General features: G+C 42.1%; 2 protein-coding genes across 3 annotated transcripts; both read right to left on the reverse strand.

Annotated features, from left to right (window-relative positions):
• Positions 1–1487: 1487 nt before the first annotated feature.
• On the reverse strand, positions 1488–17191 carry pggt1b (protein geranylgeranyltransferase type I, beta subunit). Its single transcript, XM_079371224.1, has 9 exons — positions 16984–17191; positions 15328–15446; positions 13706–13770; positions 12951–13102; positions 12443–12575; positions 11369–11414; positions 9695–9879; positions 8487–8595; positions 1488–5751 (listed from the first exon to the last, which is right to left on the reverse strand). Exons 1-9 carry the CDS (start codon positions 17109–17111, stop codon positions 5582–5584), a joined length of 1107 nt encoding a protein of 368 aa, XP_079227350.1. The 5' UTR covers positions 17112–17191; the 3' UTR covers positions 1488–5581.
• Positions 17192–17443: 252 nt separating this feature from the next.
• On the reverse strand, positions 17444–23175 carry ccdc112 (coiled-coil domain containing 112). 2 transcript variants are annotated; one of them, XM_079371211.1, is made up of 14 exons: positions 23126–23175; positions 22577–22701; positions 21599–21720; positions 21379–21468; positions 21151–21226; positions 20799–20928; positions 20442–20558; positions 20184–20321; positions 19261–19382; positions 18925–19051; positions 18298–18465; positions 17999–18097; positions 17796–17914; positions 17444–17703 (listed from the first exon to the last, which is right to left on the reverse strand). In XM_079371211.1, exons 1-14 carry the CDS (start codon positions 23153–23155, stop codon positions 17673–17675), a joined length of 1494 nt encoding a protein of 497 aa, XP_079227337.1. In that variant the 5' UTR covers positions 23156–23175; the 3' UTR covers positions 17444–17672. The 2 variants fall into 2 exon arrangements, with proteins under 2 accessions (XP_079227337.1, XP_079227336.1); XM_079371210.1 differs by having other exon boundaries at positions 23111–23162.
• Between the last annotated feature and the right edge of the window lie 4113 nt (positions 23176–27288).

The raw sequence follows: 27288 nt of genomic DNA on the forward strand, positions 1-27288 counted from the left end.
GTCCATGCTAACACATTTCTTTTGGCTTCACTTTTGAACAATGGGAGGAAGTGAATATGCATTGTCCATATACAGTCGGTAGAGTCTATAGAAGGAAACATGTCTCACAGAAAACTCTTTTGTCACACAGGTATAAAATGTCTTTTCTAAGAGGGGAGTGTAACCACATCCAAACTACAGCTGCTGCAGCTGGCTGTGGAGGGAGCATCTGTCCATTTTAACCCGGGTTGGGCTGTATTCACAGGGGAGGAAACACAACTCTTCTGTACATTGTTCGGCTTTATTCTAAAAATTGCATGATAAACTTGAACGGACCTTTAAATGTGTGATCAGCTGTCTCATTTTTGGAATCCCCCTTTACGTTAAGATTAGATCTCTGAGTACAGTGAGGCCAGTTTTTCCCATATTAAATTACTTAATCAGAGCCAACAGTGAGGTCTGTAAGCGTGCTATGCAGCTCCCTGAGGAGTCTATACATGTGTGTTTGCATGTGTGGCCTGTATCCAGTGATGCTCCCCTTCCCCCCAGCCTTTTAATTGTGCCTTAGTCACTGACCTAGCAATGAATAGAAACAAAATCATCATCAAACTGAAACTCAACTCATGCATGTTGCAGAAGAAAATTAAAGGGTAAATGAGGGAAAATGCTGACCAGTTGTTGTGTTTCAGTCCAAAATGATGCAGTTTTGAGTCACCCAGCATCGACTGTGAACGGTCTGTTATACAGAGACTCAGCTGAGAGAGATAATCACAAAACGCCCATATTTTCTTTTTCTGTACTTCTTTCACGTAAGGGCTGCTTATGTGTTGTTTCCTCCTTGTGTTTTGCTGACTCTCTGATGTACGTCGCTTCAAATAATAGTGTCTGCTAAATGAATTGTAAAATTCACAGAGAAGTCACTTCTCCTGGCCCTGAAAGAGACAAAAGCAAGATGCACGTTTATTGGAGCTGAAACAGTGGCTTGTTTAACACAGGACAAACACGTTAGTAAGACACAACACCATGCATCCATTTCTATATTATAACAGGTGCTGAGAACAAATAAAATAATATGACTGATTGGCCTACAAATGCACATTGTTTTTTATGGGGAAGGAGGGGGGGATATTCTTAGCGCTTTGTGTTGATTGTGAAGTTCTGGTGACACCTTGAACCTATTTCCTTGCCTTGTAATTTTTGGCCCCTTTCACACTACACGGCACAGCTGAACATTTCCTGAGTGGGTCGCATGTGTGAACGCAAACAGCCAAATTATTAAATTATATCCCTAATGTTGTCTTGACTTTCTCCCACTGAAAAATGTCTGCAAGAAGTAAGGCTGGGCCAGCGTTTCTACCTGTGAAAACAAGAGTCATGGTCCTTTCATTCATGTTAAAATGTGTTTGACTTGAACGATCCTATAGCCAGAGTCTTATACCAAAGACAAGCCTGACATATTTCCAAACATGTGAGTGAGACGGACAAAAAGCACGCTGCACCCAGAAGAATTGAAAAAGTTAGTATGCCTTTTTATTCAACATATATACAGCTTGCACCGTCAAGCTTTAATCCACATGACTCTCCTCGTATTGGAAGCTGAAGCTACAGAACACACTGAACTTTTGCTTTTCAGACTCCTTTAACCATCTCGAAGCTGCAGCTGTAAACATGATTTGATCTTGAGCACTTGCACAAAAGAAGTCACATATTTATACACATTTACATACTTATCTACACTCAATATTTCTACAAAGCATAGAAAAAATAAATTCCATTACATGTATTGTTACATTATTCAATATTACATTTTGTATGTTGGTTGATGATGAAGCAAAGGTTTGAATTGTCCGCTTTTGGGGCTTTTTAGCTGCATCACAAGAGAAAATCATAGCTCTTTACATCAACTGAGAATCCAGGCGCAGAGCCTCGTCCCGTCTTCTCATGCTCTGGGACTGAGAGCGCCAAATGCAGCGCAACGTAGCAAAAGTGAGACGTGATAGAAAACTCTGCAGAAAGAGGCAGCTCCGTCCATCACATCTGTCCTTCCCTTTAAAGTCGAGTAAGCAGTTATGGCTTCTGTCTAAATGAATTCTTCTCTCCTTCTGGAATAAACATTAGCAATCAGACATGCAGGTAACATCACCTTAATCAGGACGCCTTCGTCTGATTGGATAAGTGAACCCATTAAAGCCAGGTGGGGGGGAAAGTCGAGGTTGAAGCTGTTTGTTCACTCTGTTCCATGTACAGATCTCATATCGTTGGTGTTTTTCTTTATGGAACGGAAACAGCAAAGCTTTGCCCGTGTTAGGCATGCTGTTCACATAGAGAGCATCAAGAGAGCGGTGACCCAGAACAAAAGTTACATGAGGCACATGTTTTCATGGTCAGGTTTTAGGGAGTGTTTGTCCTTCTTCTACACAGACACATTCAAGCAGAAGGCAGCTGTAACAGTGGTCGTTTCAGAGGATGCACTGGAGACACAATCACTTTCTTCACATGCTTTTTTTTGACTCACGACTTCTCAGATTTAGGATATTTTATAAATACGCAGCCAGAAGGGGATAAACCAGAATATACAACTCTGGAAAAAAAAAAAACGTCCACTGAAGAAAAGGTTTTCCTCCTCCTTTAAGATATCGTTTGGCCTTTATGCCTTTATTCAACAGGACAAGTGAAGACAGACAGGAAGTCTTGGGACGAGAGGGAGTGGGGGATGACATGCAGCAAAGGTCGGATTCGAACCCACGGCTGCTGCGACTAGTACTATAGACTCTGTACATGGTGCATGCAACATAACCTCAGGCTATCTCCACAGCTAGTGAACTCTTCATTCATCTGTTTTATTGCATTACTTGCCATCTGAAAAATCCTGAATATTTTAGTTTTCTTAATAAGTAGCCATTTTCTCCAGATAAAATACATATACTGTTTACTTTGAATTTCCCTCGGGACCAATAAAGTATCCATCTACCTCATTTCAAAGTAGGGAGACATAATATACCATAAAAAATAAAATAAAAAAATAAAATAAAAAAAGGTATTTTAATTCGAGCAAACCTCTAAATAGAAAACCATATAGTGTCAGTGGTCTTTTGTTTTTCTTTTCAGAGCTTTAATTTGATTTGTTGTTCAAAGGTTACATTGCAGTTGTCGATGCAACAGCAAGAAGCCAGAATTTTCCGAAAGGCGAAATTAAATCTAATCCTGAAAGTAACAAAATGATTGCAACAAAAATGGCAATGTAGAAGTCAGCAAGAGCAGAACAGAAAAACAGACTCACAATTAAAACAATGTAGCACTACAGGACACAGCTGAACAAAAAGCTTTTTGTTTCTGCACCAAAACAAAGCTAACCAACACTGGAGGTTTGGTCAAGGTTCAGAGAGGACATTGAAGCCTCCGACGGTTTACCTTCAATAATAGATGGGACGCATTATTTATTTATTCACCTCTCCTCCGTCTCCCTGCTCTGCGTTCTACATCTGAAAAGCAGGTCAACTTGGCGAGGAGAGGCGCGAGGCCAGCTTCATTTCAGACACGATGGGGGGGGGGAAACACAGAGGTGGATACTATTTTTATATCTAGTAAGAAGTGGTGCTCCACACATTAGACTCCCTGCAGGTAACGTGTTGACAGGCTGCTCTGTACTCGCTCTTCATCTCAGGGAGCAGGTGTCTGCCGTGTCTGCAGCCTTACAGTCAAAGGGTGTGGCTTCAGCAGGGATCGCATGGATCAGAGCTCTGACAGCATGTGGAGCAGGGTGACATTTAAACAAAGACATTTGCTTTATTAAGGGTGGGGCAAAATATCAATATGGCAATATATTGTCATCCTGACTTGTGAAACAATCATAGTACATCTGGTGCTGAATATGGATGTCTTCATGTAAATACAGGGCTCCAAACAGATTATTACTGAGTCAAACTTCATGAGTCCTCACAGTGGAGCATGTGTTTGAGGGAAACATGAATAGAAGCCAACTGGGCAGAGACAGAGACAAGGACAGGATACAATAATAAGTCGATCGAGGGGAAAATGTGCTTCAGCAGTGAAAGGAAGTTACAGGATGAAGTATGACAAAAGTTGAACCAGCTGTCACGTGATATTTTCACGAGCATGGATGACGTCTCAGGAGTTTCCACTCCGAGTCCTCATGTTGAGAACTCATGATTTCACTTCCTCTCTTCAGCACAGCTTCAAGAAAAGAAGGCTGAAGATGTATGATCGTTTGTGGAGACAATGGGTAATGCAGCGGAGAGTCCAGGTGTGGAAACGTTGGCCTTTGTTGGAAGTCCACGTTAGGACTCAACAGGAAGTGACGAGCACAGTCAGATTGTTTCTGCTCGTGTGCATTGTTCTTTGTTTTCGCCCGGCGTCCTTCTCGCCAAAACAACAAGTCAACTCTCAGCGCTGTTCAAAAAGAGATCATATCCCCAGGTTACGACGCCAGCCTTTCATCTTTTGTCTTATTGATTCCAGGCTGCATGGCGTCTTAAAGGGAGAACGGAACACTGGTGGAAGAGTAGCTGCTCAGTTCAGGGTTCAGGAGTCGGGGGACGTCGAGAGGGGATGAGTGGCTTAAACTGAAGAGAAATACCCCGCAAGGAACAAGACGTTTTCTCCTTCTTCCCTGGCTGAATCTTTTCCGTTTGCCTCGGGAAAGCTGTGAACGGCACGCTATCTGTGATCTTAAAAGATAACGCCGGGAGCTAAACTCATTGTTTTTATCTTCTTTCTAGGGTGCTCTTAATTTTTGTTTTCTGAATCATGGCTCTGACCCTTAAGGCAGTTTCTGTTCATTTCACCCGAGCGGCTCGATCCTCATTTCAAAATCTCCGCTGATCGCTGAACAAAACCCTCCAGTGGTGAAAGTGAAGGGAGCTGAAGTCAGAGTCTACATTGCCAGGCTGGTGTCGCACCTCCAGGGGAAGGATTGAGATGTTAGGAAAGCAGAGAGGTAAGTCGTAACGTACGGGGAGGAAAAGGCAGCAGAGTGTTACTGTAGGTATCTGAGGATGTAAGGGTGTTCATCAAAAGTCCAACTATCCGTCTTCGTAACAGTTTCCCTGCAAAATGGGACATAAATCAGAGAGCAAGCACACAGCGAGCACGCCTCAGTGTCTCCAGCAGCACTCTGAGGTTGTTCCTTACGTCTCAGTGTCTGGGACAGGAGGGTTTACAGCAGACTCTGTTGTCAACTACGATGATGAGGCTAAGGTGCAAAAAGCTTCATTATCCAAAAAGGACTTTGCAAAGTTGAGGCATCTGGAATTTTGTAAGATTCAAGCATCTCAAATTTGACTTTGTGGCACATATTTTAACTGCAACAGATCACAATGAACACTGTCATTCCCTACAGTCTACTCATAAAAAGGCAGCAAAGAAAAAAAAAAAAAAAAAAGTGTGGCTTATACTGCTCAACAAAAAGAAAGAGTCACTTTACAGGATCAGCTCCGTGTAGGACAGGAGTCTATCAAACCTTCCTGAAATGAGGTCTCTCCGATGAGTGAGCCAGCAGTTTCCAGTGGCCTCTCACAGCCTACTGTCCGGTGTTCCTGATGACTGAACCTGTTCAGAGACAGCGCCGCGGAGCATCCTGCTGTCAGAGCTGCTGTCTGCTGCAGCTGCCCGTGCTGTCTCTCCACGTCTGCTGCAGCTGCTGGAGGCGCTCAAAGGCTCTCTGGGTGATGTTAAGAGCTGGGTGGACCTTCCTCAGGCTGGGCTCTCCGATCAGAGACAGACCGCACAGCCCTAAGTAAGCATGGAGGGGGTCTGACGGACAGGAAGTGGAGACGACAGGGGGGGTTAGAGGTGAAGGAAAAGGGATGAGAGAGGGAGAAAGGGGGAGGGGACAAAAGTCAGGGAGTGTAACATGTATCCAAAGAGAAGCACTTGCATGTGACAGGGCAGTGGACTTCATCAGAGAGAGGGAGTCACCCCCATGTTTGGTCAATGAAACAACCACAGTACCCATAAAGAACATCATTATGCAGAGGATGTCTTTCTGTTGTCTGGCTCCCCTAAGGACATATAAATAATGCACATATCATGCCCCCCCCCCCTCCTCCTCCCCCCCAGGGACCAGGATAAAAGCTGCACAGGCTACTTAATGGAGCAGTAATTGAATGATAATGAAATGACAGCCCGTTGGACACAGGCATCCGAATCAATCAAAGCCCCATTAGCTGCCTCAATCCAGAGGGAGGAAGACTCGAGGCTGCACTGAAGACGAGTCTGCCCAAGGTCTGTTATGCATCCACCGACTTTAGATCAGAAAACACACACACACACACACGTTTATGACTACAGGTGTTGCAGGTCTGACAGACATTTTGGGGGAACATTAACATGATGACCAACCCACTGATGGTTGGAAATGTGAACACTGTCCCCCAGATGGAACTGACAGTGTTGGACATCTATGTTGTGATCTCCATGAGAGTACGACATCAGAAGCTCTCTCATGGTCAGATTAAAGGAGTTCATTAAAGCAAAGCAGCGGGGGGGCGGAGCCTTAAGATTAACGGGAATGAGAAAGGATCTGTTAGGCCAAAAATCTGAAACTGCTTCAGTCCACTTCACAGACGTGTTCATATTTATATACTGTGGATATTATTTCATTGGTTGTAAATATTATACATGTATACAACTTTAACATGAATTTATATTATGTATTTATGTGTCATTTATATCAACTTCTTTTTTAAGGGGTGTAATAGGACTTCTTTTTGTCCTGTGGTTTTCGATGTTCAGTTCTCCTTTTTTTTTAAATGTTAAACTAAATAAAAGATCAAAACAAACAGGACTGTCACTGATCATATATGTGATGTTTTTGAGCAGATTTGAATTCCCCCTTTAAACCATAGACTGTAAACATAAATAGATGACGCCCTCAGTGGTGTCACCCATCTGTCCCATCGATGGCTCAGAGCTGGAGCTGAGGCGGGACTTAAGCCTCTTGACAAACAGCAACACCAGCTGAGGTCGGCTGCACGCCTCATTTTAAAGAACAAGAATCACCACCATACCGTTGGTGTGGACTGAGACACGAGCTAATCTGACTCATTTCTTTTGATGAACAAGGCTGTAAACATGTTCATTGGAAACAGGTTTTTTTTTTAATGGGGTGTGAATGTGACTTTGGTGCTTCTGCAACCAGCCTCAAGTGGACACTGGATGAACTGCAATTTTTTTTTAACTTCCACATAGCTTCAAGTGTTTGTGCAGCTTGCTTCAAACATACGTTCATACTGGAGCTGAAATGTGATTTACTCTGTTTGTTTTTTACCAACACCTGAGCTGCTCAACGCTCACTATGTCAACCAGCTGGACTCGAAATGTATCCGTCTGCTGTATAGAAATGTACAGTGGGAATGCGGATAAACCCCCAGTGTTATTACGTTCATATCGATTTAGTGATGGCTTAAAATTGGTGTCTGTGAAGACACTTTGCATGACAGCTTTGTTTCTGTGTAGAGAAACAGCAGTGTGGACAAATACGTCTCCTTTCCCCCGCTGTCTCCGCTGATCAGTCTCGCCCCTTCAACACCTTTTTTACTACTTCTGAAAACACTACAGAATGGGTATCACATCCCCCCCCTCCATTACACCTCCCTGACATTCACTGTGAAGGTGAGGTGTCACAGAGCGGTAGATATCACGGGCAGTCTGAGGGAGGAGTTGTGTGGCTATTTTTTTGGATTCCTGACAAAAAAAAAATAAAAAATCTAATTTATTTCAGTTTAAATTAGGTTGTTTTTTTTTGTTCCTCTTTCTTTGCCTTCCATCAAAAGTGAAGCAGGTGAGCTGAACTCTGTCTCTATCAGAGCTTGGACAAACAGAGAGCACCTTCTTTTGTTCTGTGTTATTGTTGTCTCCCTATCTTCACAGAACAGCTCCGGGACATCAGCGGCTGTGCACAGCCAACAATCCAAGTACAGTTACATCTGAAGCCATTCTGCAGCACGGCCCCTTTTATTTCCTGAAGTTCCTCTTTGTCCAGTGGTATCTAGGAGGTTTTGTGGACACTGCGTCTGTTTGCCTCATTGTGTCCTGCTGCCTTGTTCCTGTAATAGGAGGAGCTCCATCTCGTCTGTCCTCGGGCTACCAACAAACCATCGCCTCATCTATTACACATGACAGGGAGGAGCGGGAACACAGACAAGCATGTGCGCCATGGAAGTTTAGAGTTACAAGAGCTTTTCCATTGATCTCAGGTAAAAAAAAAAACAACAACAACTCCACCCTGACCTCTGTGCACCTGTGGAGGGCAGGGTAGAAACTGTAAAGGCTGAAGGGAAGAAGAAAAGATCGAAACTGCTTAGATCTACCCAAGTTTTGTATTTGATGGGAAATCTTTGCAACTCATGAAACCAAACAATGCGTCTATTTGTTTCCTCCTAATAGACACTAAGGGTTTCAGACGAACACAGGGTTGCTTGGATTAGTGTGACAATCTTTCTATGGCTACGACTCTAAGTGTCCACTGCGAGGTGTCTCCGTTTTACCTGGATGGCTGTCCGGCCACTTGGCGAATCCCCCCACCAAGCGATCCTGCGTGGAGAGGATGAAGCTCCTGTTCCTGTCAAAGTGTGTGTACTGGAACACGTCCAACAGCTGGGACAGAAAGGAGACGTTTTTATGAGACATTTGGAAGAAGACTTGATAAATGTTTGGGGTTTTTTTGGTCGATAGCAGAAGTGCTTGAATTGTTAGAGTTTGTCTGTAGTGTTTAAGTCTGAGGGTCGAACTAACAGCTCAGGGCGAGAAGTAAGAGACCACGGCAACAATATTCCTCTACTTCTACAGCAGCAGCTCTGCGGATAAAATCTGGAAATTGGTCTGGGAGCTGAAGAGTTGCCAGTTCATGAGCACTACTGAGTTACACATGAGCAAGGCACCAGGGGTACCTCTAGTTAAATGCGACGAACACTGGAAAAGAATGGCTTTTATGCTGATTTAAAGGCAATTTGGATTATTATTACAATTATTAAACCAACACATTTTAGAAAGAACTTGTTTTTGCAGTGATCTCGACATTTTTCTCAGAGCTGTAGATTATTTTTTTCCCTCACGAAGTGTGTCACTGAAATCAATAATCAAACCCTTAACATTCTCTTTCTGTGAGATACAAAGGGAAAATATTGAGCCCAACAGTTTGCCACTTCACTTCTGCCATATAGAAAATATTTTGTGTGTTCAGATTTGTCCCTGTGGCGCAGATCTGACCCAGAAATTCACAGTTTTCATGCATTGTGTTCGTCTACGAGTGTAAGTGTGTATGAGTTTAAGTGTGTGTGTGTGTGTGTGTGTGTGTGTGTGTGTGTGTGTGTGTGTGTGTGTGTGTATGAGGTGTGTGTGTGTGTGTGTGTGTCCTCAGCTTACTCATTGCTGTTTAGCTCATCTCACAGTGTTTTTAGATCATGTGTCTTTGCATGCACCTCTGGCACAGTGATGACCCACATGCTGATAGGTTTGCTCTCACGTTTTGCACGTAGCGTGTTTGTGAATGTGTGTGAATAAGGAGCACACACGGCGCTGTTTAAATAAATGAAAGGAGACGTTCTGAGAAGTGCATGCCGCTGCACTTTTCAGATCTCCAGTCTCCTTTCCGTTGCAAAGGTGCACGCAAATCAGCGTTAAAATGCCGAAGAGCACGATGGCACGTTAATGCATGCAGGAATGTGGACGTGATGGCACGTGTGGGTCCGTGTACCTCCAGCGTAGCTCCGACCCAAAAGGAGTAGCATGTATCTACAGGTTTGTTGGGCCGCCCGTGGAAGCCGGTCTGCTGCCTCATGATGCACCAGCGCCGGATCCTGTCCAGCTCCCGCTGACTCAGCGCCTCCTCCCGGCGACCCATCAGGCACAGAGAGGCTATGGCACAGTACGTCCAGCCACCTGCACACACAAGAGACAGAGCGTGAGCGTGACACTCACACACTGTGGACATGGATTATTCATGACTGTAATGACTCCAGTTAGAGTGAGAAGGCTTTTCTCACCATGTGTTTGAATGGAAAAGCCCTTGAAGTGTATTCCACATTGATTATAGAGCACTACAGTTTAAACAGAGCGTGTGTGTGCGTGTGTGTGTGTGTGTGTGTGTGAGACCCTTCAAAACAAAACGCTTGAGAGCCTGCTGCTGCTCTCACTGCGGCTGGATCCACGGTGTCGTTGCAGCTGGACTCATACAAACATGATTGTGCTCATGGTTTGCTGACAGGCTGTTATCAGCGCCACAAGCAGCCGCTATCCATCACTCTGTTCAAGCGGCTGTCAACTGCTTTTAGTATCATCTATCACCACCATGCCTTTAACTCATTCTTAAACACTATCACCATCTCCGGCTGCTGATCTGTACATGTGTTGTGTTTATGTGACGGGGGAGGCAGACAAAGACGAGGTGGGACGAGGTTATAAATCTGCCAAAGTTCAACACTGGCCTCCGATCATTCACGTCTGTCTGTCTGTCTGCAGGAGACAGATCACAGAGGGTAAATATAAATCTGGATCAGACACAAAGGGGGGGGCAATCCAAAACCACTTACTCTAACAGTAGGTGTCATAATAATAACATAATTATATACACTGAACAAAAAGAGAGAAAACATGGAAAGCAACAATTATGGATTTAGTTTAAGTGTGTTGAAAGGAAAAGCTTCTCTTCTTCTTGAGAAAACAGAACGTCGCCTGAAGAAGAGGAAATGTTTGAGACCACGCTCCACATAGTCGACTACAAAAAGACTCAAACACAATTATCTGCGAGAGAGAAAGCGGGCACACGGTGCGGGAGGTCTCCGCGCTGAACTAACACGCCACGACGGCTAATGTGCATCTTCTGCACATCCGTGCTGATGTGTGAGCGCCTCTCAGACTCAGAGTTGGCGAGCGTGAAGAAGAGAGCAGAAGCCTGTAATCACTCTGAACTCCTGCACGAAGGAAATTATCAATACACAGTCTGTTACCACGGCAACCAAAAATGCAAGCTCTTTTTTTAAAAAGGTGACTACAGATGTGGTCTAAGGAGTGTGTGTGTGTGTGTGTGTGTGTGTGTAAGGCTTTTGTGTCTGCATAATAAGGTTTAATTTGAGAGGGGCTGGGATTATAAATCTACAGAGATGGATTCTATTGGCTAATCCTTTAAACCAGTTAGTCCCACCATCAGTCGCTTTCATGCCCTCTACCATGACATCACTAACACACACACACACACACACCACGATCTGGTAGGAACGATATTAAATAAATAAATCAGACATTTAAATCAGGGCTGCAGAGTGCGTCAGGTTCTAGTTTTCTTCTTCGTCATACCGAACCGTGCACCCAGCCTTTAAAGTCCCATTTATCAGATACAAAGACGAAAGCGTGTCAGGATGAGTCTACTCACCGTGTGACTCTCGCCCGGCTCCCTGGCCAAACCCACCGTCGTACGACTGTGCAGAGAACAAAGGAAAAAAGCCTTTTTTAATTACACGAGTTATAAAATGTGGAAAGACAGGTCAGTAGTGTGAGCATGGGAAGTGATGTGTGTGGATCAAGAGTTCATGTAAAGATACCAGCCCGGCTGTTACTACATTCACAGACGAGGTTCGGACTAAGTGATGGAAAAATCAGCCTGGATGCTCATGTCATCATAAACTACATTTCAGGATTTCAAACAGCAGCCGCAGCACGTGGCAAGTTGTCTGACACTTATCTGTAAATCACTAATTTCACTCTCTTATCGTTGTCTATGGCAGAGAAGCATCTTAAACACTCTGCAGTATGCGTACAACTTGAGAACGACCGTGTGTGCCGAGACTCTCTGGGTCAGACCGAGAAAAAAAGATGAAGTGTAAAGATAAACAGCAGACACCTCTGCTCCGCTCTGGGGACTTCAATTGTCTCGGTAACCATGGCAACAAGGTAGAAAACAAGTTTGAGTTGAGTCTACCCCACGTCAGTTCGAAACACTGAGGTGAAAGTCAAGGTGGAGTTAAACACAAGAGCAGAATATCACACAAACTTCAAACCTGCTGCTTTCCTCCTGTTTGGAGCCAACAGCTCTGCTACCGCTACAAGACCATCATTCACTCACTGCTCATCAATTATGACTGAAGCATTTCTAGGCAGAGTGCCATCTACCGAGGGTGGGTGGCCTGTTCTTCCCAGTCGAGTCGAGTGTAGAGGAACTGCAGTGAATGGTGCAGAAACAGAGGTGGCACCATTAGAGGGCAGTCCTTCTGAAGTCATGATGTTAAATCATGCAGGAGGGCAGCAAACACTGCTCGCTGAGTTGTGACAAAACCTCATTTTTAAACTTCAATAAAACACTGCTATAAGTCAAACCAACTTGTTTTAACCCAGCAGCGACAACAGTAGAAGAAGAAGTGAGCAGGCGATACTGAATGGTGCGTCGTTTTGACCGAACTCCTGCACAGACGTGTCGGCAACGTTTGAAGCATTCTCCTCTCGGACTCACCAGACTTCCTCGGATGTACTCGATGGCCTTTTGGATGTCCATGCCTGACCAGTCATCCAGCATGTAACAGATACTGGCTGCACAGTAGATAAACCGGATGTCATTTTCACTTCCTTCTGGCACTGCGTAGAAACTGCAAACAACAAGAACAGGAGGGTTACGCAAACAGAGGGCAATAAGCTCCAAGACACAGCAGCTGAAACACGTCATACAATGAAAAGAGATGTGAAAGCTCAAATACATTTATTGGGGAATATATATATTTTAATGTGCCAGACATGAGACTCACGATGAATGTGTGTGTGTGTGTGTGTGTGTGTGTGTGAACATGCACCAACAACAGTTACTGTCACTGTGGATTAAGACTGCTAGTGCTCACATGTCCTCAGGTGTACTGAGTCAGAGTTAAAGTGGCAGGTTTGGTCAGGGTGTGGGTGTGTGAGTGTGAGTGTGAGTGTGAGTGTGAGTGAGTGAGTGTGTGTGTGTGTGTGTGCGCGCGCTCACTGACCTGCCGTCCTCCAGCTGCAGCGCTCTTAGACCAGCTAGACAAGCCTGCTTGTTAACCCTGCTCAGGTCGTCTCCCAGTATAAGCAGGGAGCACAGCCCAGTGTAGGTCATGGCGACATGCCCACTGTCGTATGGATGGAGCACACCCGGACCCTGCACAATATACACATGATAATAATCAATACACACACACTCACCTCACTGTGGTTTTTCAGTTAAAAATGTAAAAGAAATTGTTCACAACGAGACAAATGAATTTACCCTCCTAAAGCTGAAGAATTCAGAAAAAATCTAAGTGAATAAAAAGCATTAAACATCTCTTCTAATCACTATTATTGTATCTAAAGCCTCTGGAGTGAAGAAACCGACTGATGCAATGTTTAAAGGGACAGTTTTTTTTTTTCAGAAGCAGGGTTGTATGAGTTACGTGTCATCTTGTAGCGGTCGCAGGAGTGGAAGCTAAGCTATAAATCATTACAAACAAACCAGTGTACGCTTCACTGGAGCCTAACATAGTCTAGCTTCTGATCTGCTAACAACCCCACCTCAGGAACACACACACACAAAAAAAGAAAAAAAAAAAAAAGATGAGTGTCAATGGAAAATTTGAGGTAAAGTAGGATTAAAGGAATGGAGCAGACGTGGAAGTAAAGGAAGAACATCTTTAGATTGATGCAAATGAAGGGTTGCATCATCTTTTACATATTGGACACAATGTCGGGTCAAACTGGAGGCGAGTGAGGGGAGGGGTAGTACCTTCGTGCTGTAAGGAATTCCAATATGTGACGATCCTCGAAACCCACAGCGACTTAGGTTAGACTCTGGAGGAGAATGAGAGGAGGAGGGCGGGAAGAGAGGAAAGTGAACACCAAGACAAACATGAACGGGACAACTCTGCTCCGCTGTCTCACAGACGAGGCTGCAGCTCTGTTGACCTTCAGCAGAGTGCTGCAGCCACCACGCTCAGCCTGCTCAGAAGCTGCGCTGCTGCCATCTACGGGCGAGGACCGAGAGACAGCGCCCGCAGCAGAGACAGCCTGAACACGTCCAAATGTACATAACGTGCCAGACGAGTGACAGGCTGAAGATAAACAGTGATCATTATTCTCACTGACTCATCAGTTTTAACTTCTCTAATTAGTAAAGTTCTGCATGATCCATTTCTTTTCAAGTCACTGATCCAAACTGTCTGCTCGACACGTTTTGATTCGAAGGAACCTACAACATGAACATCAGTGACTGGCGTCTCCTGGCACAGGTGGCAGCACAACTTCTGACGTTAATCATCGTGATAAAAACAGATGATACATCCAACACACCTGTGCTAAACTGGACCGCAACACGCCCATCAACAACTGTTAAAGTCTCAACAGCCCAACTAATAATGTCTTTCCATGCTGACGATGAATTCGGATGAGCCTTTTAAAGTTGGATTTTCCCAATTAATGGCAGAAAAGCAGCCAGGCGGCAGACATATGGCAGCTGCATGAATGAGACCAATCAAGCACGGCTATTCCCGACATGACTTGTGTTGATGTTTTGAATAATGAACTGACTGGGCATCTAAACAGATGGCACTCAGCGGCTTGTTAAGAGACAGAAAAAAACAAGTCATTAAATATTTAGAGTCAAACTTTTTCTTTTTTTAATGGCGAGAGGAACAGGAGATGAAATAGACTGAACGAGGAGGACACCTGGAGGCCAGTATCATTTTTAAAAGATCTCATATTGGCAGGAAACTTAACTCCATGGAGGAGCCTCTATGTCACCCTGATGAAACCACAAACACATCCAAATGCAAAGGAAGCCCGAAGAAGCTCGTCTTCAGGTTTCATTCTCTCCTTTCCCCCCCCTTTCATGCCCGGCGGGCGACGTCAAAAGTTGTTCCCAGGTTACTGCAGATATATTTGAGGATGGTTATATATATTATACCATGAATTCACCCCGCCCCCTCCCTCCGTTAGCACTTAGGAGCAGTCGCATACAGACACCATCGATCATATGAGCTTCATTTGCTCCTCTTCCCCTCTCTGATCGTCTTCACTGTGCGTGTCATTGAGAGAAATGTCTTCATTATCGTCTTCTTTACAAAAAGAATGATGCAGCCACTTGATGTCCATACAGAGAGCACTGCAGTGCATACAACAATGAAGGCCTATGTGTGAATTTATATTTTGACATCTAATTACGTAGACATTAAGCTTGTTTTTTTCCTTCAATATATAAAGATGAGATCTAATCCCCCTGGCCGTGTGTCTGGGACACTGTATCTCTCAGCTCAACTTCATTATCTTCCAGCCTCGTGTGTCAGAGGTCACCATGCTGTATCTAAATTATTTCTGATGTGCGGTGAAAAGTGTTAAGGTTACAGGACTTACGATCCTCTGTGGGTAAAACCTGCAGGGAGTAGATCCACTCGATCATGACGTTTCTATCGATCACATCCAGAGCGTCCAGAACATCCAGGCCGGACAGGGCAAAGAATAGAATAGTTAACCTGCACAGAAGGAAGAGAGCATTCTTATTAATGCGGTACACACGTAACCTCTCAAACCTACAATAACAACAAGAGGCTGTTTAGTCAGGAGTGTGGAGCAAACGGCAAACCCAGATCAGAGGGCCTGAGGTGAGAGACCTGTGGGGACAGCGAGGTCGTAGGAGTTCTGCAGGACTTTAAAAGTACGAACAAGACTCTTGACTTGTACTCTACACGCAAAGCCAGAGTACAGAAAACAGAATTGGAGTAATATGTGACGTGATATGTCTGGCTGCAGCATTTTGTGCTCGCTATAAATGGTGCAGGGATCAAAATGGGAGGAAATTAATGTATGAATGATCCTCTTCATCTAAGCTTTGGAAAGAAAGGGCTTTAGTCTCAAGAACAAGAGTGAACCAGGATAAGGAAGTCACAGTCATTAGTGATGAAATGATGAATTGTGATATCCTGATAAATCAATTTAAAGGTGTCATGGTTCACATCAGTAATCGGAAGAATTATAATATGGTGAGCGTCAGCAGCTGCAGAACAAGACTTAAAATTGAGGAGGACACATGACCGTCTTTTACATCGGAGGTGTTGAAGCATTTTGACTTCCCCGAGGACAAAACGAATGAAAGAAGAGACAAAATCTGTGTGACAATATTGCAAGAGGAAAGGGAAATACACGGAGAGCAGAACCAACATGATGCAGCATTTAGTCGACATGACAACTAAAAGCTCCAATCACCTCTTCTATAGAGAGAAAAAACCCAGAAAAATACACTGACAGGCAGGATTACAGCCCCTAAAAAGAATCTGTCATCATTTGTCTGTGTGTAAAATAAATAGTGAGAGAATGAGGTGGTGAGGTGAGTGAATGAAACACCTCTAATGTTCAGAGGAAGTAAACAGCAACATAAATGTGTAGGGTGATTAAAAAAAAGACATACTCAGATCTGTGTTTTAATGAGCAGACTTGTGGATGATGTTTAGTTGCTTCAGCCAACAGGAAAGATCATTTAAGTGTACAAATGAAGAATTAAATTTGGCTTATTTGTGTTTTACGTAAAGTTGAGCCCGTTTTTATACACTGCCAAACTGTCACAACTCTGTTAGCCGGTGTATCTGTGTAACGAGTGACCCCGTTAACTAACTGGTGACTTTCCAACCTTGATGTTTTCCTAAATATAAAAGCTACTGGAAACGCTGAGAATAACTACAATGTCCTCTTGTTTAGCAGGGGTAGTTATTAAAATATAATAATCAGGTATCATGTTTTAAACGAGGAAAAACCAAACACACACAGAGAATCGCGAGGACAGCTGCTTATTCTTCCACCGCTGTAACCACGGCAACCACAGGTATCCAATTAGCATGGTCGCGTATTTAAACATAACACCGCAGTAAGCAAAACAAAAAAACGGAGCGGTACTTCCCTTCATTCAAACACGGTTTGGTTTGTGTAGCACAGCTAGCTCGGAGGCTACTCAACTTATTTAGCAAAAAAAAAACCCGTATGGATTAGAGCAACGTTTTTAACTCCAGTGAGATTTACCTGGTTGTTTCAAGCGAGGCGTATCTCTCGGGTAACACCTGAAGTGTCCTCTGGAAGAAGCGTACATGTCGATCTCTTAAAAAGTCTATTTGCTCAAATTCTTCAAACTGGCTCTCCTCTTCCGCCATCTTTGAATCCGCACCTATGAGGGATCTTCTTCTTCTTCGTCTTCTTTAGTTTTAATTTCGGTTGGCACCCAACGTGTTTGCACTACCGCCCACTAGTGGAGTAGAAATTATACCATTTTCTTTGTTTTATGATAGTAATAATATATTAAGAAATACATAAAATACTGCTCTTCCCGTCCTCTTACAAACTAAACAGATGTATGCTGAGCTCTACTTAGACACAACCAGTGCAACCTTACATAGTGTATTAATATTAATATAAAGCAATGAATACCGCATAACACTGATTGTTAACAGTATACTACTATCACAAAGCAAACACCACAGCTCACAGGTGGGGAATAGTTGACAAGCTTTTATTTACAAAGAACAACAGATTCATAAAACTTAGGTAAAGTAAGTCATAGATTGAAACAATGGAAACAACAAGACACATTTGATCCAAACAAAATCACAATATTGCATTACAGTCCTATTTCCATTATGTAAAATATATTCTTATATCTTCAACATGGAAGTTCGTATTGAATGCATTCGAGGGCGGTTCAGTTTTGGTGACTTTCACAGGCCTTGTCTCCAAGTGGGAATAGCTCTGCAACAAAATGACAGGAAGTTATATATTCAACAAACAATCCCCTTAATATACTGTAAATGTGGCGTATTGAAAATTAAGACTAATCAAACCTGTGATACATCTGAAGCACAGGTCCTCCCCCTGAAGGTCCGATGTTTTTCATTCGCTCCTTCCATCCCTTCGTGGGTTGAGTGAGCCTGGAGGCATCTCTGCTCACGTGACCGTCCACCTGAATAAGGGACAAAAAAAACAATCAACTTCTGGATTTAAGATATAAAGATTGACATAGTTTATGGATCAAATGTCCCCTGACCTTCTCCTTTAACTTAGCAGCGATTCTCTTTTGTCTCTCCTCCTCCTCTTTTTCCCTCAGCAGTTTCTCCTGAAGCTTTGCCTCCACTTTATGAAGATCCTGCAAAAATTCAGCGACATGCTTTGTGTTAACTCAGTATGACGACTCCATTTATCTACTTATATTTGCCTTTGAGAGGTAAAATCACACATGCTTTTACATCTACAATCTATCACTTAGAATGGGCGATACCATGCACTCCAGATGAAAACAGACAAATAGCTGGTATTGTGTTTGTCTTTCATTTACAGACTTTGTACCCTTTCATTAAAGCGCTTGATCCCCTTTGTTGCCTCTCTCCTTCTCTCATCCACTTCCCTCTGTTCCTCCTCTTTCCTCCTCCTCTCCTGTTCCTCCTCCTCTTCTCTCCTAAGTCGTAGCTGCTCCTCGATGGTCAGCTTCACTTCCAGCTGGCGGCGGCGCTCTTCCTGAAAGGTAAAAGTTCAAATATGTTGTGGACACCTGTTCACTCAAACTACAAGTACAGACAGTACTTCGCACATGCACAAAACTCCTGAAAAGCTTCTGATTTTTTTTCAAGGTGAGCTGCGTGTTTGAACGCAAGCAGCCAAAATGTTTAAATCAATCTTTCACTAACTACAGTGATTTCATCATCATCATTTGTGTCACTCCTTATGCCATGCCTCCCACAGAGGAGGACATGTATGCAAGAGCAGCTTGAAAGATTTCAGGGGCGAGCCGTTCTGAAATGCACTGACATTTTTAGGAGTGTGTGTTTGAAAAGCGCTATACCAAGGAGCATGCTGGAAAGAAGTATTGTACTTTTGCATGTAATCCTTTAGATAGGCTGTTTTTTATGGCTCTGATCCAACATAAATCTATCCATCTATCTACACAGCCCTCTCAACACACATACACAACAGCACCTTCGCTTGTCTCCTCTTTTGTATCTCCTCAGCCAGTCTCTGCCTCTCTTCCTCTTCTTCATTCCTTCTCCTCTCTTCCCTCCACTCCTCCAGCTGTCGAGCTGTCTCCTTCCTCTCCTCCTCGGCTCTGACACAAACAAGGCAAAAGATATTTTTTGTGATGAAAGTGATGAGAAAACAAAGCTAATTTACAGTGACCAATCAACACTTACATGCTCATTAGACCTGTTTCTTTACAATGACCTACATATGATGCATTTGACAGCTTTAGTCCCAAAATCAATGTCTGCTCCACTTCTTCTCTCTTTAATTTATTCTGTTCCACTCCTGACTCACTTGTGTAGGTGGGCCTGGCTCCTGGCCTCCTTCTCCTGCCTTTCCGCCTCCTCCGCTTCTTCCTGACTCTGTATCTTTGTCTGCCGTCGCTGATGCTTGATTGCTCTCCATCTCTGAATAGCCTACATAATGTTTGACGTTGGGATTAAAATAGAAATCGCTGAAGGATTTGAAGTCAGTGCAAAAGCTTCAGAAAAAAAGAACCTCAGTTGAATGAAGAGGGAGAATCAATAAATGTGTGGAGGCACAATTCACATCTGATCTATCATTAGGGTTGATTTAATGAGTCCACAATGTATTCAGAAAGACTTTACACATCGAACTGTGTTTTTGTCACTTTCTGTTAGATTTTTAAGGTGAAAATCAAACATGTAATCTTCTCATAGTGATGCAGGTATTGTTTGACATATCACAAGAACAAAAAAAATCTGCAACTCACCTCTTCAACATCGCCTACACCTGCTTTAAAACTCGTTTCTCTCTGTCCTTCTGACTCTTTCTTCTTTGCATGGTTTTCACTGTTTTGTTTTGTTCATGTCTTTGAGCATTCAGAAAAGTCGCGATATAGGTCCAATGAATTATTTTTTGTATTATTATAATCAAACACAAGCAGTGAGATCCATCCTTGAGTGTATTGTTAAACCTTCTCATTTTCAGTCTCTCACTGGTCTTGCTCGACACCAACAATTTATGAGAAATAAATCACAACCTTTCAGTCTGTACCTCTGTACCTTTGTCAGGTTTGTTTTTTTCTTTTCAGTGTGGTAGTTGATATCCTACGCCCCTACTTCATGCAGAAAAGGAGCCACAGGTGGGAGTTAAACTGGGCCAACCACTAGGCAGACAACAGCCTCCATACATGGTGCATACACACTCACCACTACGCTACCAGCATCCTGACTCACACGTTTACAGTTGTGTACCTCTCTCTTTTGGTCCTGCAGGTAGATCAGCTCCTGATGCCAGTCCTCATGTTGCTCTATCTGCTCCAATGTTTTGGCAGGCAGGTAGAGTTTGGCCTCTTTCCTGAAGGCTGGCTGCCCGCTGTGCTTCGTCCACACCTGTGAATAAAACATGTTAGAGGGAATCAGACAGGAAACATGAAGCCATCAAGATCTGGTGTGAGACCTGCTGACGCTGCCTGAAGCAGATTACCAGATGTGATGACAGTAATGACTCACTTTGAGAAAGGCTTGGTGATCATACTGGTCCCAGCCTCCATATTGGCCTCCTGTCTTCTGAAAGAAGACCTCGAGTGCTCTGACCTCAGCAGGGAGGTCTCTGTCAGGGAGTTTGATCTGATGGAAAAGATAATGCAACAACTTTTGTGTGAGTCAGAAATAAACCTGCACATCTGGAAAAGTCCCATAAACAACATATTTACATTTATGAGATATGAGACAAAATAATAAACTTCTAATTTCACGTGTAAGAGAAAATGATTTAGTAATCATCTTCAATTATAGACGTCTAGACGAGCTCATAATCCTTTTTGTATCGTTCACGATGGACAACAGAGACGATCGAGCCGGACAAACCTTAACAGTGGGAGCTGTGTGGTGTTTGGCTTCATTTGTCTGAACAGCAAGGCTCCAGTTTTCAATCTTTTTCTCGTACGCGTTGATCTCCTGTCTGCATGTCCACTCCTCCTTCAAAAGTTCCTCAAAGCTGATCGGGGAAGGTCAAAATAAAGACCAACTTCTCATCGTGTTTTCATTACAGAACATGTATTTCATTGTCAGTGCGGCCAAAGCACAGAAATAAACGTTTGTTTTCTTCATGTATAAAATCCACTCAAAGTTCAAAGTGATTGTAAAAGTGTTTTTTTTTTTTAAAACATTTTACACAGCTTTCTTTTTTGTCCTTCAGTTGCTCATAATATCCTTCTACCTTGACCGTTGTTCCTCCTTTAGCGTGTTTATTGAGGTTTCCACGTCGGACATGATCTCCTTCAGTTTCTCAATCACTGAGAACAAAAGCAGAAAGGCAGAGACGGTTATAAAATCATCTCATTGTCATGTTCTCATGTGAAACTACAAACTAGCAAAATAAAAGCACATTTAAAAAAGTATTACTGGCTGTATATAATTATAAAACACTGTTGGATGTTAAACTTACACTCAGGAGTTGGCTTTACATCTACGAGTTGTCTCTGAAACTTCCTCACACCATTATGGATCTTCACCAGCTGCTTTTGAAGATTCATTTCTAAAGACAAAGGTGGAACATCAGGACTACATAAACGGTTTTCAAATCAGAGGGGTAAAGTGTGACGGGTGGATATACTGTATCTGGTTAAATTGACGAGGAATATGAGGATAAAAAAAAAAGGACCCACTCTCAGCCTTTCTTTGTTCCTCCATCACTTTCTCACACTCGTCCAGCTCTCCACACACGTCTTTCCAGCCATTTTTTCTGCACTGTACACTCAGTGTCCTCTCCTTCTCCCACTTTTCAATCCTGTGAAGAGAAAGAGAAGCTAACGTTCAGTGTGTACCTTGTCTTATATAACTAAGAAGTTAAATATAATAATATGTCATCACAAAAGTTTGATTTGATGAGCAGCAGTGGTTAAGTCACTTCTTAAACCATTAAAGCATCATTACACAACTTTCCTGTTTACATGTTGTAACTACATTTAAAGTAAAAGTAAAACATGTGTGTCTTCAGCGTTTTACATTCGATGGCAAATCTGTGATAACGATACAAAGTCTGATGAAGTTGCAAACATTGCAGAGTCCATATGAGCCACAACAGTGGGTATGTCTATCTGCTGTTCTCCATGTCTTACACATACTTATGTTTGTCAAATGTTTCTCCTGAATAAAAAAAATCATCTAAATTGTGGAAAAAAGTTGTAACACAATGGTATATCTCAAATTTGAAATGTATGTACTGTATCCTTAGCGAACACTTTTATTCAAAGAGAAGTGATACATGCTGATTTAAAAAGCACAAGCAAGACATTGAATACATTGAATTACTTTTCTATGGGGTTTTTTTGCGATAGACTAGACTTCTGAGAAAATGCAAGACGATTAACTTCCAATAACTGCAGAGCCATAATTGCAAATGAGTTAATTCAATAGAAAATAAACATAGAAACAGATGCAATGCAAAGGGCTGATCTCACACAAACTTAGACCCAGCTAGTAAGACTGTATTATGGCGCCTTGCATTCACAATCTACTGTATATGTTGTTTGTTCAGAGTGTGACAGAGATTGTCAACATAATATACTGATGGTATCTTGATTAAAAGTGAATTGTTTTCCATTTTCAAATACTGTGCAATGACTGTGATTGTCTCTACGTACTGCTTGCGGTTCCTCTCGGCTTCCTGTAGAAACTGTGCAGCTTTTTTTCTGGCCAACCTGTGCTGGTCCTCATTGTCACTGCTGACTGGAGCTGGAGGCGCACAGGGCTGATAGTCTCCCTCCCCCTGCAAAGGCAAAGACATTGAATGGAATGTGTCCTTTATGTCCGATATTGGAACTCGGAGTCTCTCGTTAGTCAGAAGGATGGTATTAGCACAGATACCTGGCATCCATTGTCGGACAGACACTTGCTGTGCTATGTGTCCACAGAAAACATACCAGGAAAACACTCTTATGGTATTTATATCACTAATAAGTAGTTTGCAGAGCAATGCACTAAGCCGTTGACATCAACCAGCCGCCACCTCTTCTGTAACTTAGACAGTTAACGTTAGCTAGCGTTGATAAAAGTACGCATTAAAGTGTCCTGCATTCACCAAAAGTTAAAACCGTGTAAAATTATTGAAGTTTGTTAGCTGAATAACATTTACATGTGATAGTAACAGTACAGAAAACACATTTAGTGATAGCTACCGAGCACCGTATTACCGCGTATCCAGTGGTTGCTATGGTAGCCATGTTTGAGTGAAACTGTAAACACAAGACAACTTTATTTAAACCCTTGATTTAAACACGAGTTTCATGCAGTTAGTGATGTAGACCACCAGAGGGCGTTGCTGGTCATTGTTTGTTTATGTGTCTACAGAAGTACGTTTTTTTTTTTTTGGTACTTTCCAAGACTTGGGAAGTGATGTGGACTCACTGTAAAACACACTTTGTTCACAATCAACCTACTGAAGTTCATCAAATCTAAACATTTATTTAATTCTTCCAGCAAGTTTCTATCTGAAAACATGGATCATTCTTAATCATCTGTACACTGCAAAATCTCAAACTGTGCTAGTGTATTTGTCTAAATTATAGTCAACATAGTTTGTTACACTTAATATATTCACCTGACTATCCCAGATAAATAACTTATTTTAAAATATTGCAACAATTTTAGGCCTGAATTGCTTATAAGGAGTAAAACAAATACTGCCAATGCAACCAGCTGAATGTACTACTTCTATATCTTTCTTGAAATAGGATAAAGCTCATAACAGGTGTTATCTCGAGACACTTTACATAAAGCAGGTAGAGGACCTTACTCTTTGTAACCAATGCAGACTATATGCTTCTACAAAGCCTTGATAAGCTCGTTTTAATAAGCTTATATAAAACTCTTTCTTTCTGTTGTTTCTTACGCTATTTTCTTTCTCATGTTTATTCTTTTGTATTATTCATCCATGACCTGGAAAAGGTCAAATCAATTTCCCTAAAAGGACATGATGATCATGGAGGCATGATGGGAGTCTAAACTAGTACATCTTACAAACTGTTGCCATGACGACACACTTACATTAACCAGAGTGCTTAAACTACAAATAATATTTTAATTGTTTTTTAATCACCACAATCCTTCCATTCTCTGGACCAAAATGGCTGGGTTTTTTTGTTTGTTTGTTTTTGCACGAAACCTTCCCCAGGTTTTGGGTGTAGTTGATTTTGTATGCAATGATGTGTGATATGGTGGATTTAGAAAGTAAAGTATTATACTTTATTCACAACCTGATTTAAGCATCTTCAATGGTGGCCTTATAGCAAGTCTTTTTTAAATATAGAAGATCTTAGATCTTTTAATGTCTTTCCTGACAGAAAAGCTGTCCTTATAATCGACAATAAACTGTGTGACTTAGATATGACGTAGATACAGAGTTATAGTGTATATTTTATTGGAATTCTTCTTTCTTTTCTGCTCTACAGCAACAAGTAGTTTCATAAGTACAGAACCGTCTGACTCTGTCCTGCTACGAGTACATGGTTATAGAGTAACACACACAACCCAGGCCGGGGTTATTTCTGTCGCTGCCTTTGTATGACAGCCAATAGCTATAATTATTATGAGAGCTGGCCGAGCGACAGACAGAGAGAAAAGAGGAGAGAGAAAGAGACAGTGAGAGGGCGTATAAATAGAAACCTGAATCCATTATTGAGTGCAGAGATTGGGGATGGTCTCTCCCAAGAGTGCAGAGACAGAGCTGTCATCGTGACTTGAAATAGACATTGCTCTCCTTAATGAAGAGTGTTACAATTTCCTGTCCTCGTCTTCAGCGAGGGGCTTAATTAATTTGATAAATGAGAAAATCAGATGAACGTTGAGCTGGTTGTTTGCAAAACAAATCCAACACAACATGTTGTTATACAGTAGGGGATTTCCAGATTAGTAAAGAAGTACATGGCATAGAAGTGTAAAGTTTGAAATGAACTATGACTTCTTCTGTTGGCCCTTTGTGAAAGATACATTTTTACTTTTTCTTGATTTTATCTTTTGAGAAATAAATCAAAACATGGGTCAACAACTGGGTATTCCCTGACCTTTCGACAGCTTTTTTACAGCCGTCATTCCAAGAGATAGCTGTGTTGTGTTCATGTGATCCAAGTTAATCATTAGTCATGCAACAAAAACACATAATAAAGCTGCTTCCTACTCCTTTCTCCTCGGCAGTATCATCATCTTGTTGGTCTGTGTTGCAATTTGGATATGTTGTTAGTATTAAACTGTGACTTCTGCAACATCCTGCCTTCTGCCTCTCACCTCCTTTCTTCTTCTGAGTGAAAGAGCAACTCAGCAAGATTCAGGGGCAGGCTGTCCTACAATTCTCTAGAAATGTTCAGGGGTGCATGTGTGAAAAGGGCTTCAGACTCCAGAAAACTCAACTCAACTTTAATTTAATTAGTCCCTGGAGGGTGATATGTCAGTGCAAGGACAGCAAACATGGCAGTAAAAAGACAGCCATTAAAGGGGGCCTTTCATTTTTCTTCACTTTATTTGTTGGAAAAACTACCGTAATAATTCATTTAGGCTTTGTGCCACTTTTTTCTCACATAAGTAAAAGTGTTTCTTGCTCAGAGGAACATTAAACAACTCTTCTGTTGCGTTGTGCTGGGTTCAAGTCTATTTCAGTAAAAGTTGACATGTCAGAAGTAAAACTTTTTCACAGGCCTATTGAAACTTCAGCTGACACAATGTTTCCCTGACCTGAGCTTATAAATGTAGAATTATGGGCAGGAGGGAAAGTGAGAAAGAATGAAAGGCTTGAACTTTGACTTTGGAGCTAATGGCCTGTTTGCAAATGTTATGAGACCTGATCTCTGTAAACTGAGAGGTGAGTTTGGCATTCACGGGCGGAGGAACTCAGAGCTTCTACCCTGCCAGTTCTCTTTGAATTAGCCAGCTTTATTTATGACATGTGCCACTCTGTTTATGTGAGTGTGTGTGAACACGTGTGTGTTCTTGTGTGTGTGTGTGTGTGTGTGTGTGTGTCTACTTTTACAGCACAGGTGTGTGTGTTTTTATGGTCAACCTGTCTGTCCTGGCAGCGTTTGTCCGTTTGCTAAATAGGATTGTTTTCAGTCAACATGCTTGTCCTCTATGCACAAACACACATAAATAAAATGCATGACAAAAATGCAAACCTGCACCTACACAAGCAAACAACCACACACACACACACACACACACACACACACACACACACACACACACACACACACACTGATGCACGGTTGGACACCTGACTAGTGATGTAATGGAATATGGTGTTAAAAAGCAACACGATCAGGCGACATCCTGCACATGTTGGGAATGTTAGACTGAGAAAGACAACTGCACATGCGTGTGCATATGTGTGTGTTTGTGTGTAGATATGAGTAAATTACTTGAGTGTGGTAGTGTGTGTGGTAAGGGGCTTGGGAGGGCACGGAGTAAGTGATCAGTCTAATAACTTTTCCTTCTGTGTTTCATACGTGAACCGTATTTTGTTTCCTTCTGTGACGTCAAGACATCAACATTTCTCTTAATGCTGATTTATTGAGCCGCCTTATGTGAGTGCTCTGCATGTCCAACAACTTACAAAAATACCTGTATATTTTTATTTCAGGGTGAAAATATGGACAGTTTGCATTTTGTCACTGTTAATAATTGAGGCTCGTCACAAAATCAATCGAACTATATTTATATAGCACCTTTCTTACAATTCAAATGCAATTTAAAGTTATTAACAGCCATCAACTACAAAAGAGCATAAAATTAGCATAAAATATGTGTTATAAAAAGAATAAAAAGTAAAGGTAAAAGGGATTTTAAGAAACAAAAACATAAAGAATACAAAAGTAACGATAAATAGTCAAATATTAATAAAAATAAATAATAAACATTAGGTGATAAAACACAATTAAATGATGAAATATTTTGATTTAAAGACTATTAAACAATAAAACCACATTAAAACATTCCAATAATGAAATATTAAAACCCTACTTTGAAGCCACACTGAGTAGATGTGTTTTCAGTTTACATTTAATGGTATAAATATTTCCAGCTGCACTCTTGTCCTCCGGCAGACGGATCCAGCATCTCGGAGCGAAATGTCTGAAAGTAGCATCCCCATGTGTTTTTGTTCTCCTCTGTGGAGCAGCTCTAAAAGAAGAGGCAGAGGATCTGAGGGGCCGTCCTTGTTCACAAATGTAAAGCGTCTCTCAGACTTAGAGAATAATCTTTCTTCTTTTTTATCTTTTAAAGGTCACATATTATACCAAATGCACTTTAACATGCATGGTTTTCTGATAATAATATGTGGCCTTAGTCGATCTACAATCCCCCAATAATG

The sequence above is a fragment of the Symphodus melops genome (assembly GCF_947650265.1).
Source record: "Symphodus melops genome assembly, chromosome: 1".
NCBI lineage: Eukaryota > Metazoa > Chordata > Actinopteri > Labriformes > Labridae > Symphodus > Symphodus melops.